Below are 14571 nucleotides of genomic sequence, written 5' to 3'. Positions count from 1 at the left end.
AAACGTCACCAGTGACTGCATTTGATTGGTGAAACGGAGTCAAACGTCACCAGTGACTGCACTTGATTGGTGAAACGGAGTCAAACGTCACCAGTGACTGCACTTGATTGGTGAAACGGAGTCAAACGTCACCAGTGACTGCATTTGATTGGTGAAACAGAGTCAAACGTCACCAGTGACTGTATTTGATTGGTGAATCGGAGTCAAACGTCACCAGTGACTGCACTTGATTGGTGAAACGGAGTCAAACGTCACCAGTGACTGCACTTGATTGGTGAAACGGAGTCAAACGTCACCAGTGACTGCACTTGATTGGTGAAACGGAGTCAAACGTCACTTGATTGGTGAAACGGAGTCAAACGTCACCAGTGACTGCATTTGATTGGTGAAACGGAGTCAAACGTCACCAGTGACTGCATTTGATTGGTGAAACGGAGTCAAACGTCACCAGTGACTGCATTTGATTGGTGAAACGGAGTCAAACGTCACCAGTGACTGCATTTGATTGGTGAAACGGAGTCAAACGTCACCAGTGACTGCATTTGATTGGTGAAACGGAGTCAAACCTCACCAGTGACTGCATTTGATTGGTGAAACGGAGTCAAACGTCACCAGTGACTGCATTTGATTTGTGAAACGGAGTCAAACGTCACCAGTGACTGCATTTGATTGGTGAAACGGAGTCAAACATCACCAGTGACTGCATTTGATTGGTGAAACGGAGTCAAACGTCACCAGTGACTGCATTTGATTGGTGAAACGGAGTCAAACGTCACCAGTGACTGCATTTGATTGGTGAAACGGAGTCAAACGTCACCAGTGACTGTATTTGATTGGTGAATCGGAGTCAAACGTCACCAGTGACTGCACTTGATTGGTGAAACGGAGTCAAACGTCACCAGTGACTGCACTTGATTGGTGAAACGGAGTCAAACGTCACTTGATTGGTGAAACGGAGTCAAACGTCACCAGTGACTGCATTTGATTGGTGAAACGGAGTCAAACGTCACCAGTGACTGCATTTGATTGGTGAAACGGAGTCAAACGTCACCAGTGACTGCATTTGATTGGTGAAACGGAGTCAAACATCACCAGTGACTGCATTTGATTGGTGAAACGGAGTCAAACGTCACCAGTGACTGCATTTGATTGGTGAAACGGAGTCAAACGTCACCAGTGACTGCATTTGATTGGTGAAACGGAGTCAAACGTCACCAGTGACTGCACTTGATTGGTGAAACGGAGTCAAACGTCACCAGTGACTGCACTTGATTGGTGAAACGGAGTCAAACGTCACCAGTGACTGCATTTGATTGGTGAAACAGAGTCAAACGTCACCAGTGACTGTATTTGATTGGTGAATCGGAGTCAAACGTCACCAGTGACTGCACTTGATTGGTGAAACGGAGTCAAACGTCACCAGTGACTGCACTTGATTGGTGAAACGGAGTCAAACGTCACCAGTGACTGCACTTGATTGGTGAAACGGAGTCAAACGTCACTTGATTGGTGAAACGGAGTCAAACGTCACCAGTGACTGCATTTGATTGGTGAAACGGAGTCAAACGTCACCAGTGACTGCATTTGATTGGTGAAACGGAGTCAAACGTCACCAGTGACTGCATTTGATTGGTGAAACGGAGTCAAACGTCACCAGTGACTGCATTTGATTGGTGAAACGGAGTCAAACCTCACCAGTGACTGCATTTGATTGGTGAAACGGAGTCAAACGTCACCAGTGACTGCATTTGATTTGTGAAACGGAGTCAAACGTCACCAGTGACTGCATTTGATTGGTGAAACGGAGTCAAACATCACCAGTGACTGCATTTGATTGGTGAAACGGAGTCAAACGTCACCAGTGACTGCATTTGATTGGTGAAACGGAGTCAAACGTCACCAGTGACTGCATTTGATTGGTGAAACGGAGTCAAACGTCACCAGTGACTGCATTTGATTGGTGAAACGGAGTCAAACGTCACCAGTGACTGCACTTGATTGGTGAAACGGAGTCAAACGTCACCAGTGACTGCACTTGATTGGTGAAACGGAGTCAAACGTCACCAGTGACTGCATTTGATTGGTGAAACAGAGTCAAACGTCACCAGTGACTGTATTTGATTGGTGAATCGGAGTCAAACGTCACCAGTGACTGCACTTGATTGGTGAAACGGAGTCAAACGTCACCAGTGACTGCACTTGATTGGTGAAACGGAGTCAAACGTCACTTGATTGGTGAAACGGAGTCAAACGTCACCAGTGACTGCATTTGATTGGTGAAACGGAGTCAAACGTCACCAGTGACTGCATTTGATTGGTGAAACGGAGTCAAACGTCACCAGTGACTGCATTTGATTGGTGAAACGGAGTCAAACATCACCAGTGACTGCATTTGATTGGTGAAACGGAGTCAAACGTCACCAGTGACTGCACTTGATTGGTGAAACAGAGTCAAACGTCACCAGTGACTGCACTTGATTGGTGAAACAGAGTCAAACGTCACTAGTGACTGCATTTGATTGGTGAAACGGAGTCAAACGTCACCAGTGACTGCATTTGATTGGTGAAACGGAGTCAAACGTCACCAGTGACTGCACTTGATTGGTGAAACGGAGTCAAACGTCACCAGTGACTGCATTTGATTGGTGAAACGGAGTCAAACGTCACCAGTGACTGCATTTGATTGGTGAAACGGAGTCAAACGTCCCCAGTGACTGCATTTGATTGGTGAAACGGAGTCAAACGTCACCAGTGACTGCATTTGATTGGTGAAACGGAGTCAAACGTCACCAGTGACTGCATTTGATTGGTGAAACGGAGTCAAACGTCACCAGTGACTGCATTTGATTGGTGAATCGGAGTCAAACGTCACCAGTGACTGCACTTGATTGGTGAATCGGAGTCAAACGTCACCAGTGACTGCACTTGATTGGTGAAACGGAGTCAAACGTCACCAGTGACTGCACTTGATTGGTGAAACGGAGTCAAACGTCACCAGTGACTGCATTTGATTGGTGAAACGGAGTCAAACGTCACCAGTGACTGCATTTGATTGGTGAATCGGAGTCAAACGTCACCAGTGACTGCACTTGATTGGTGAAACGGAGTCAAATATCACCAGTGACTGCACTTGATTGGTGAAACGGAGTCAAACGTCACCAGTGACTGCACTTGATTGGTGAAACGGAGTCAAACGTCACCAGTGACTGCACTTGATTGGTGAAACGGAGTCAAATATCACCAGTGACTGCACTTGATTGGTGAAACGGAGTCAAACGTCACCAGTGACTGCACTTGATTGGTGAAACGGAGTCAAACGTCACCAGTGACTGCATTTGATTGGTGAAACGGAGTCAAACGTCACCAGTGACTGCACTTGATTGGTGAAACGGAGTCAAACGTCACCAGTGACTGCATTTGATTGGTGAAACGGAGTCAAACGTCACCAGTGACTGCATTTGATTGGTGAAACGCAGGCATGCGATAGATCCTACTTTGAAGGTCTGTCTGACAAACCAAAACAAACAAAAAGTACATTAACAGATGGATAAAAATCAGTAACGAGTAGCGAGCTGAATGTAGATAAATGGAGCGGAGTAAAAGTAGCGTTTCTTCTCTATAAATATACTCAAGTAAAAGTAAAAGTATGTTGCATTAAAACTACTCTTAGATCCCAAAAGTTACTCAAGTAGATGTAACGGAGTAAATGTAGCGTGTTCCTACCCACCTCTGACTATTACCCACCTCTGACTATTACGTGCGTTTCCCACCTAGGCCTTCAGTGATGTCCAACTTCAATGATCACCTCTCAAAATACCATCATAGAAGTCGCCACATGACCATTGCTGGAGAAATACTATACAGGTAGTGTATAGTGTTATCCCAAACCTAAGCCTGACAAATCCTAAAAATCCTGCCAACTTTCGCTGGTTAGCATGTGTTGCTAAATATGCTAAGGTTGGGGATTCCAGTAGTTCAGTCACAAAGGTTCAAATCCACTATTTACCATGAATTGATTAACGTTCGGGTGTTACCATTTAGTGGTCAATTGTACGGAATATGTACTGTACTGTGCAATCTACTAATAAAAGTTTCAATCAATCAATCAATCAACACATTTACGCACTACTGGATATTGAATCACCTCAACAGTGTACAAAACGGGCTATTTTCTGGCGCTTTTAACAACCAATAAACCCGCATCAGCAATTAAAACATAAATTATGTGGTACTGTCAAAATTAAAATTGCAAAAAACATATTCAACATGAAAATTTTTTTAAAAAAATACAATATTTGAACTCACAATTTGTAGCACCCATTCGACGCCGTATAAGCCAGTGGTACCGCTCATAGTCGGTTGATTGGAGTGGAAGTGGCGGGCATTTCCCCATTTCATCGCCATAACAGCTGAGCTAGCTTCCGTGGTTAGCTGACATCGTCTCACAAGATGTGGTTTCTCTTGAATTATCCTTCTTGAAATTGACCTTGCAAATATATATCTGCCACCTAATCAACGTTTGATCCTTTTTGACTGTACTTAAATGTATAATGTATTTATATAATTCACATGTGAATAATGCTGTATAATAGACTGTATTTATGTTATTCACATCCGAATAATGCTGTATAATAGACTGTATTTATGTTAATCACATGTGAATAATGCTATAGACTGTATTCATAATATTCACATGTGAATAATGCTGTATAATAGACTGTATTTATATTATTCACATGTGAATAATGCTGTATAATAGACTGTATTTATGTTATTCACATATGAATAATGCTGTATAATAGACTGTATTTATGGTATTCAAATGTGAATAATGCTGTATAATAGACTGTATTTATGTTATTCACATGTGAATAATGCTGTATAATAGACTGTATTTATGGTGTTCACATGTGAATAATGCTGTATAATAGACTGTATTTATGTTATTCACATGTGAATAATTCTGTATAATAGACTGTATTTATGTTATTCACATGTGAATAATGCTGTATAATAGACTGTATTTATGTTATTCACATGTGAATAATGCTGTATAATAGACTGTATTTATATTATTCACATGTGAATAATGCTGTATAATAGACTGTATTTATATTATTCACATGTGAATAATGCTGTATAATAGACTGTATTTATGTTATTCACATGTGAATAATGCTGTATAATAGACTGTATTTATGGTGTTCACATGTGAATAATGCTGTATAATAGACTGTATTTATGTTATTCACATGTGAATAATGCTGTATAATAGACTGTATTTATATTATTCACATGTGAATAATGCTGTATAATAGACTGTATTTATATTATTCACATGTGAATAATGCTGTATAATAGACTGTATTTATGGTGTTCACATGTGAATAATGCTGTATAATAGACTGCATTTATGTTATTCACATGTGAATAATGCTGTAGACTGTATGTATATTATTCACATGTGAATAATGCTGTATAATCAACTGTATTTATGTTATTCACATGTGAATAATGCTGTATAATAGACCGTATTTATGGTGTTCACATGTGAATAATGCTGTATAATAGACTGTATTTATGTTATTCACATGTGAATAATGCTGTATAATAGACTGTATTTATATTATTCACATGTGAATAATGCTGTATAATAGACTGTATTTATATTATTCACATGTGAATAATGCTGTATAATAGACTGTATTTATATTATTCACATGTGGATAATGCTGTATAATAGACTGTATTTATGTTATTCACATGTGAATAATGCTGTATAATAGACTTTATTTATATTATTCACATGTGAATAATGCTGTATAATAGACTGTATTTATATTATTCACATGTGAATAATGCTGTATAATAGACTGTATTCATGGTATTCACATGTGAATAATGCTGTATAATAGACTGTATTTATATTATTCACATGTGAATAATGCTGTATAATAGACTGTATTTATATTATTCACATGTGAATAATGCTGTATAATAGACTGTATTTATATTATTCACATGTGAATAATGCTGTATAAGACTGTATTTATGTTATTCACATGTGAATAATGCTGTATAATAGACTGTATTCATGGTATTCACATGTGAATAATGCTGTATAATAGACTGTATTTATATTATTCACATGTAAAAAATAAGTGTTTATTGTCTATTGTGAGCGAACTCTGGTGCTGAATTTCCCCCAGGGATCAATAAAGTACTTTCTATTCTATTCTATTAGGCGCAACACTTCCTGCTTTCTGCTAACTTGCAACTTGTGATTGGATACTCACTTTGGAATGACAAGTGAGTATCCAATCACAGTCTCGTTAACCTAGATAGGCTACTGTCAACAACGTGTGATCTGATTGGCTATCGCAACGGTCTATCAACTGTATGTGTTCCCAAATTCATCCGCTAACGGTCCCGGTGAGTATCCAATCACAGGACGCGTAAACGTCACGTTCAAGGTGAGGCCAGCTAGAAGGCTTAACTGACAACAACTCCTGATCTGATTGGTTATTGCAATTATCTATCAACTGTATGTGCCCGTTCACTTACAGTGCACAGACATTGTTGATTCTGAAGGTAGCATGGCAACATAAGCTAGCTGAATTCTGATTGGATAAAAACAACAGCACTGGAAGGAGCATAATATGACATGAAGAGAATATGAATACTTTTAAATATTTAGGGAAAGTAAATAAAAATATAATTTTATCTTTAATTATGATCATGATTTGTGGTTATGTTAGGCCAGCAGAGAAGGCCTTGCTGGCCCTGACGCCACACCACTGGTCCTCCGCAGTACACATTGATTGAGTTAAAGGAGCGCTCTGGTGTTTCTAAGGAGCTTCTGCAAAAAAGCTAGTCAGAGATCATCTCTATGACAGCACCTTTTAAGAAGCTGCTGCAAACATGTGAGTTTTTTTGAACTGAACTCGTGGGCCACCGGTTGAATAGCCCAAATTATGAAAAAAAGAGAGGACCTAAAACGGAACCTTACGGAACACCACTAGTACAAATAATTTGAACGCGTGACTCCTGGCTGCATCTGAAGAAAACGAGATACAACAACACCTTAGTTTAGGGGTGGCCACACTTTTTCTGCAGGCGAGCTACTTTTTAATTGACCAAGTGGAGGGGATGTACATAATTCATATATATAATTTATATTTATTTATGAAAGAGAAGTTTTTGTTAACAAGTTAAAGGTGTTTAATGGTAATACAAGCATGTTTAACATTCCTTTCTTTCATGAAGACAAGAATATAAGTCGGTGTGATTGTGATGACTTGCATTGATTGGAATCAGACAGTAGTAATGATAACATCCACATTTTCAAATAAAGGAGGAAAAAAAGTCCTCCTTTCTGTCCAATACCACATTAAAGTGCTTGCTTTTTGCCATCTTATTTGTCCACTTTCCATACTCTTTTTTATACACTTTACAAGAGATACATTGGCGGCAAACTCCGTAGCTTGCTCGCTTGAGCGCGCCGGCTTTCCGAGACTCTTATTTTGTTAGCGCAGGCAGGACGGAGCAGGGCTTTTACTGTGAAGACAGGAACTGTGCAGAGTTTTGACGGCAGGTGCAGCGCGAGAGTCTGTTGAAATAAAAAGTGTTTCTCGCCTTCCTGCCGGTCGTTTTTTCTGAATAATGATCTGGCAGCAGCGAAGCGTCATCTCACAAGACCCTCGGGTGCCGTGAATGTCAATCAAGTGAGGAAAGTGACGTCTTGGTGAAGATTGATGATTGCTAATTTTTAGGATTATTTTTAAGTCTATTTTTAGGTCTATTTTTAGGCGATCGACTGACACACCCTCCGCCATTGATTGATTGATTGATTGGATTGATTGATTGAAACTTTTATTAGTAAATTGCACAGTACAGTACCGTATTTTTCGGAGTATAAGTCCCTCGGAGTATAAGTCGCACCGGTCGAAAATGCATAATAAAGAAGGAAAAAAAACATATATAAGTCGCACTGGAGTATAAGTCGCATTTTTTGGGGAAATGTATTTGATAAAAGCCAACACCAAGAATAGACATTAGAAAGGCAATTTAAAATAAATAAAGAATAGTGAACCACAGGCTGAATAAGTGTACGTTATATGAGGCATAAATAACCAACTGAGAAGGTGCCTGGTATGTTAACGTAACATATTATGGTAAGAGTCATTCAAATATAGAACATGCTATACGTTTACCAAACAATCTGTCACTCCTAATCGCTAAATCCCATGAAATCTTATACGTCTAGCCTCTTACGTGAAGGAGATAAATAATATTATTCGATATTTTACGCTAATGTGTTAATAATTTCACACATAAGTCGCTCCTGAGTATAAGTCGCACCCCCGGCCAAACTATGAAAAAAACTGCGACTTATAGTCCGAAAAATACGGTACATATTCCGTACAATTGACCACTAAATGGTAACACCCGAATAAGTTTTTCAACTTGTTTAGTCCACGTAATTAATTCATGGTACAGACATATACTATCATCATAATACAGTCATCACACAAGTTAATCATCAGAGTATATACATTGAATTATTTACATTATTTACAATCCGGGGGTGGGATGTGAGGGGGTTGGGGCGGGGGGGGGGGGGGGGGGTTAGGTTTGGTTGATATCAGCACTTCAGTCATCAACAATTATATCATCTGAGAAATGGGTATTGAAACAGTGTAGGTCAGACTTGGTAGGATATGTACAGCGAGCAGAGAACATAGTGAGCTCAGAAAGCATAAGAACAAGTATATACATTTGATCGACCGCTAGCTCGCGATTGACGTAACGGGCACCCCTGCCTTAGTTAGAGGAATCCCATTACAAAAAAAACAAAAAGGAGAGTACTTAAAGGGGTGCCTTTTGGAACGCCTCAGTTCACAAGTTTGGACCCAAGTGTTATGTGTTTGCGAGCAAGGTTCAAATGTCAATGCAATAATCTGCCAGTGTGTTTACAGAGCTCCAAGTTCCACAACAGGAGCATTCCAGTGTTTTTAGGAATTTGCTGCAAAATATTTGCCTCCCAAGTTTTGAACTGACAAACCGGTTGAACAGCCCGGCTATATCTGGTAAAATACAAACCCCGTTTCCATATGAGTTGGGAAATTGTGTTAGATGTAAATATAAACGGAATACAATGATTTGCAAATCCTTTTCAACCCATATTCAGTTGAATATGCTACAAAGACAACATATTTGATGTTCAAACTGATAAACGTTTTTTTTTTTTGCAAATAATCATTAACTTTAGAATTTGATGCCAGCAACACGTGACAAAGAAGTTGGGAAAGGTGGCAATAAATACTGATAAAGTTGAGGAATGCTCATCAAACACTTATTTGGAACATCCCACAGGTGAACAGGCTAATTGGGAACAGGTGGGTGCCATGATTGGGTATAAAAGTAGATTCCATGAAATGCTCAGTCATTCACAAACAAGGATGGGGCGAGGGTCACCACTTTGTCAACAAATGCATGAGCAAATTGTTGAACAGTTTAAGAAAAACCTTTCCCAACCAGCTATTGCAAGGAATTTAGGGATTTCACCATCTACGCTCCGTAATATCATCAAAGGGTTCAGAGAATCTGGAGAAATCACTGCAAGTAAGCAGCTAAGCCCGTGACCTTCCATCCCTCAGGCTGTACTGCATCAACAAGCGACATCAGTGTGTAAAGGATATCACCACATGGGCTCAGGAACACTTCAGAAACCCACTGTCTGTAACTACAGTTGGTCGCTACATCTGTAAGTGCCAGTTAAAACTCTCCTATGCAAGGCGTAAACCGTTAATCAACAACACCCAGAAACGCCGATGGCTTCGCTGGGCCCGAGCTCATCTAAGATGGACTGATACAAAGTGGAAAAGTGTTCTGTGGTCTGACGAGTCCACATTTCAAATTGTTTTTGGAAACTGTGGACGTCGTGTCCTCCGGACCAAAGAGGAAAATAACGGATTGTTCTAGGCGCAAAGTGTAAAAGCCAGCATGTGTGATGGTATGGGGGTGTATTAGTGCCCAAGACATGGGTAACTTACACATCTGTGAAGGCGCCTTTAATGCTGAAAGGTACATACAGGTTTTAGAGCAACATATGTTGCCATCCAAGCGACGTTACCATGGACGCCCCTGCTTATTTCAGCAAGACAATGCCAAGCCACGTGTTACATCAACGTGGCTTCATAGTAAAAGAGTGCGGGTACTAGACTGGCCTGCCTGTAGTCCAGACCTGTCTCCCATTGAAAATGTGTGGCGCATTATGAAGCCTAAAATAGCACAAGGGAGACCCCCGGACTGTTGAACAACTTAAGCTGTACATCAAGCAAGAATGGGAAAGAATTCCACCTGAGAAGCTTCAAAAATGTGTCTCCTCAGTTCCCAAACCTTTACTGAGTGTTGTTAAAAGGAAAGGCCATGTAACACAGTGTTGGAACATGCCCTTTCCCAACTACTTTGGCACGTGTTGCAACCATGAAATTCTAAGTTGATTATTATTTGCAAAAAAAAAATAAAGTTTATGAGTTTGAACATCAAATATGTTGTCTTTGTAGTGCATTCAATTGAATATGGGTTGAAAATGAGTTGCAAATCATTGCATTCCGTTTATATTTACATCTAACACAATTTCCCAACTCATATGGAAACGGGGTTTGTACCTGTAAGGGTCAGCAGCAGTGTTAGCGTGCAGGGGATACACAACATAACAACATCCAGTCCATATTTAGTCAGACCTGACTAACCTGTTCTCACTGCACAGCTCGACATCAAATACAAGTTCAAATGTGAAGCCTCAACACACAAAGTCAGGAAGAGCAGACGTTTTCTGAAGGAAACTCAGGGACTCTCCACCAAACTTCACCTAAAAACTCCAGATTTCAAGTAGCCCTCATAAAAGAAAACATGGGCATCCACCAGCCCCCCCAAAAAACTGTTGAATACACATTAGGGGAATTCACACATTTCGGCATTCATTGTGTAGGACATAACGCACTAATACATAAATAACGGCTCGTTTTTTTTGCTGATGTGCGACAGCCGCCATAGTACGACAAAAGAGTCAATTTCTTATTGAAGTCTGGCATGATAATACAAGCCAGTGGCGGCATGTTGCCAGATGTTCGCGGTTACACAAACTGTTGCTTAGCAAAGTCAGTATTGTTTATAGTTGTACTTAATGCCATATCTTTAATACTCTTCTCCGTGACGACACACTCACCTGACAAATTACAGAAATGTTTTCTTTCAAAGTATGATAGTAGCGCGCATTACTCAAGTCATTCCAACAGTAATGTTTATTGTTTACCATGTTAGCGTCGATGGTGTTCATCGGTGGAGCACGACTTGTGGGGAACTTTTGGCCGCAGCAGCACCAGCGTATCCCGGCATAGTCTCGGCTCCCCGTGCGGGCACCAAAGTATCCTTGCCTCGGGCGTTAAACTTGTCTGGCGACCGCTACAAGAACACCGTCCGTTGTGCGTGTAAGGTCGACATCTTACGAGGACTCCAGCGGAGATGGCGAGGCTCGATCAGCCGACGTTAGCGCCGCGGTGGACAGTCGGAACCCCTGTGGCACCTCCGGCTGCTGGAATACAGCGGAGGACGTAAGCACCGCCCACCGTGTCATGTACGGAGAGGCGTGGCCGTCCATATCAAACATACCCCTCGTATACTATAGCTCAGCAATTGGAATTTCTACCAATCAATTGTGAATGACTTTAGTTTGGATCGAATGTCTGTATTTTTGAAGCAGATTCCTAAAAACAGCAAACCTCTCCTGTCATTAGTAGGATCTGTGCCGTTTATAAGATGCTAGTTGAAGCACACTTGTCGTGTAGAAGATCTTTGACTACTGTTTTTGGAGTAGGTTCTTAAAAACAACAGAGCACTGGTTTTAAATAGAGGATCTTTGACGACTGTTTTTGGGGTTTGTCCCTAAAAACACTCCCGTCAAATGGTGGACATTTGACTAGTATTTTTGCAGGTCCTTTAAAAAAGCCCAGCACTCCTGTCATTTAGAGGATCTTTGACTACTGTTTTTGGAGTAGGTTCTTAAAAACAACAGAGCGCTGGTTTTAAATAGAGGATCTTTGACGACTGTTTTTGGGGTTTGTCCCTAAAAACACTCCCGTCAAATGGTGGACATTTGACTAGTATTTGTGCAGGTCCTTTAAAAAAGCCCAGCACTCCTGTCATTCAGAGGATCTTTGACTGGAGTAGGTTCTTAAAAACAACATAGCGCTGGTTTTAAATAGAGGATCTTTGACTACTGTTTTTGGAGTGCGTCCCTAAAAACACTCCCGTCAAATGGTGGACATTTGACTACTATTATTGCAGGTCCTTTAAAAAAGCACAGCACTCCTGTCATTTAGAGGATCTTTGACTACTGTTTTTGGAGTAGGTTCTTAAAAACAACATAGCGCTGGTTTTAAATAGAGGATCTTTGACTGCTGTTTTTGGGGTTTGTCCCTAAAAACACTCCCGTCAAATGGTGGAAATTTGACTAGTATTTTTGCAGGTCCTTTAAAAAAGCACAACACTCCTGTCATTTAGAGGATCTTTGACTACTGTTTTTGGAGTAGGTTCTTAAAAACAACGGAGCACTGGTTTTAAATAAAGGATCTTTGACTACTGTTTTTGGGGTTTGTCCCTAAAAACACTCCCGTCAAATGGTGGACATTTGACTAGTATTTTTGCAGGTCCTTTAAAAAAGCACAGCACTCCTGTCATTTAGAGGATCTTTGACTACTGTTTTTGGAGTCGGTTCTTAAAAACAACAGAGCGCTGGTTTTAAATAGAGGATCTTTGACTACAGTTTTTGGGGTTTGTCCCTAAAAACACTCCCGTCAAATGATGGACATTTGACTACTATTTTTGCAGGTCCTTTAAAAAAGCCCAGCACTCCTGTCATTTAGAGGATCTTTGACTACTGTTTTTGGAGTAGGTTCTTAAAAACAACAGAGCGCTGGTTTTAAATAGAGGATCTTTGACGACTGTTTTTGGGGTTTGTCCCTAAAAACACTCCCGTCAAATGGTGGATATTTGACTAGTATTTTTGCAGGTCCTTTAAAAAGCACAGCATTCCTGTCATTTAGAGGATCTTTGACTACTGTTTTTGGAGTAGGTTCTTAAAAACAACAGAGCGCTGGTTTTAAATAGAGGATCTTTGACGACTGTTTTTGGGGTTTGTCCCTAAAAACACTCCCGTCAAATGGTGGACATTTGACTAGTATTTGTGCAGGTCCTTTAAAAAAGCCCAGCACTCCTGTCATTCAGAGGATCTTTGACTGGAGTAGGTTCTTAAAAACAACATAGCGCTGGTTTTAAATAGAGGATCTTTGACTACTGTTTTTGGAGTGCGTCCCTAAAAACATTCCCGTCAAATGGTGGATATTTGACTAGTATTATTGCAGGTCCTTTAAAAAAGCACAGCACTCCTGTCATTTAGAGGATCTTTGACTACTGTTTTTGGAGTAGGTTCTTAAAAACAACAGAGCGCAGGTTTTAAATGGAGGATCTTTGACGACAGTTTTTGGGGTTTGTCCCTAAAAACACTCCCGTCAAATGGTGGACATTTGACTAGTATTTTTGCAGGTCCTTTAATAAAGCACAGCATTCCTGTCATTTAGAGGATCTTTGACAACTGTTTTTGGAGTAGGTTCTTAAAAACAACAGAGCGCTGGTTTTAAATAGAGGATCTTTGACGATTGTTTTTGGGGTTTGTCCCTAAAAACACTCCCTTCAAATTGTGGACATTTGACTACTATTATTGCAGGTCCTTTAAAAAAGCACAGCATTCCTGTCATTTAGAGGATCTTTGACTACTGTTTTTGGAGTAGGTTCTTAAAAACAACAGAGCGCAGGTTTTAAATAGAGGATCTTTGACTAATGTTTTTGGGGTTTGTCCCTAAAAACACTCCCGTCAAATGGTGGACATTTGACTAGTATTATTGCAGGTCCTTTAAAAAAGCCCAGCATTCCTGTCATTTAGAGGATCTTTGACTACTGTTTTTGGAGTAGGTTCTTAAAAACAACAGAGCACTGGTTTTAAATAGAGGATCTTTGACTACAGTTTTTGGGGTTTGTCCCTAAAAACACTCCCGTCAAATGGTAGACATTTGACTAGTATTTTTGCAGGTCCTTTAAAAAAGCCCAGCACTCCTGTCATTTAGAGGATCTTTGACTACTGTTTGTGCAGCAGGTCCGTAAAAAAACAGCAGCGCACTGCTGTAATTAAGAATATTTCCGCTGTTTTTAGGAACATCTTAGGGTAAGCACTCTTGTTGTAAAGAGGATCTTTGACTACTGTTTTTTGCAGTAGGTCACTGACAACAGCAGAACATTTCTGTCAAATGGAGGATCTTTGACTACTGTTTTTGCAGTAGGTTCCTAAAAACAGCAAAGCGCTCCTGTCGTATAGAGTATCTTTGATTATTGTTTTTGCACTTTATATACATTTTTTTGCAGTAAGTCCTTAAAAACAACAGATCACTCCTGGTCAATAGAGGAGCTTTGACGACTGTTTTTTCAGTAGGTCCCTAAAAATAGCAGAGGACT

The 14571-nt window shown here is 40.2% G+C and overlaps 1 protein-coding gene across 3 annotated transcripts in view; it reads right to left on the bottom strand.

Annotated features, from left to right (window-relative positions):
* Positions 1 to 14571, bottom strand: part of tmcc3 (transmembrane and coiled-coil domain family 3) — a 70819-nt gene that overhangs the window by 21474 nt on the left and 34774 nt on the right. Inside the window, exon 1 of one of the 3 annotated variants that reach the window (XM_062066431.1) lies at positions 11321 to 11621. The exons of the other annotated variants lie outside the window; for them this stretch is intronic. Coding sequence (XP_061922415.1) covers positions 11321 to 11344 — 24 coding nt within the window. The 5' untranslated portion in view covers positions 11345 to 11621. Of the gene's footprint in view, positions 1 to 11320; positions 11622 to 14571 lie in introns of those variants that run through there. 3 annotated transcript variants of the gene reach the window in all.

Source organism: Entelurus aequoreus, linkage group LG12 (genome assembly GCF_033978785.1).
Source record: "Entelurus aequoreus isolate RoL-2023_Sb linkage group LG12, RoL_Eaeq_v1.1, whole genome shotgun sequence".
NCBI lineage: Eukaryota > Metazoa > Chordata > Actinopteri > Syngnathiformes > Syngnathidae > Entelurus > Entelurus aequoreus.
This window is presented reverse-complemented; position numbering and strand designations above follow the sequence as displayed.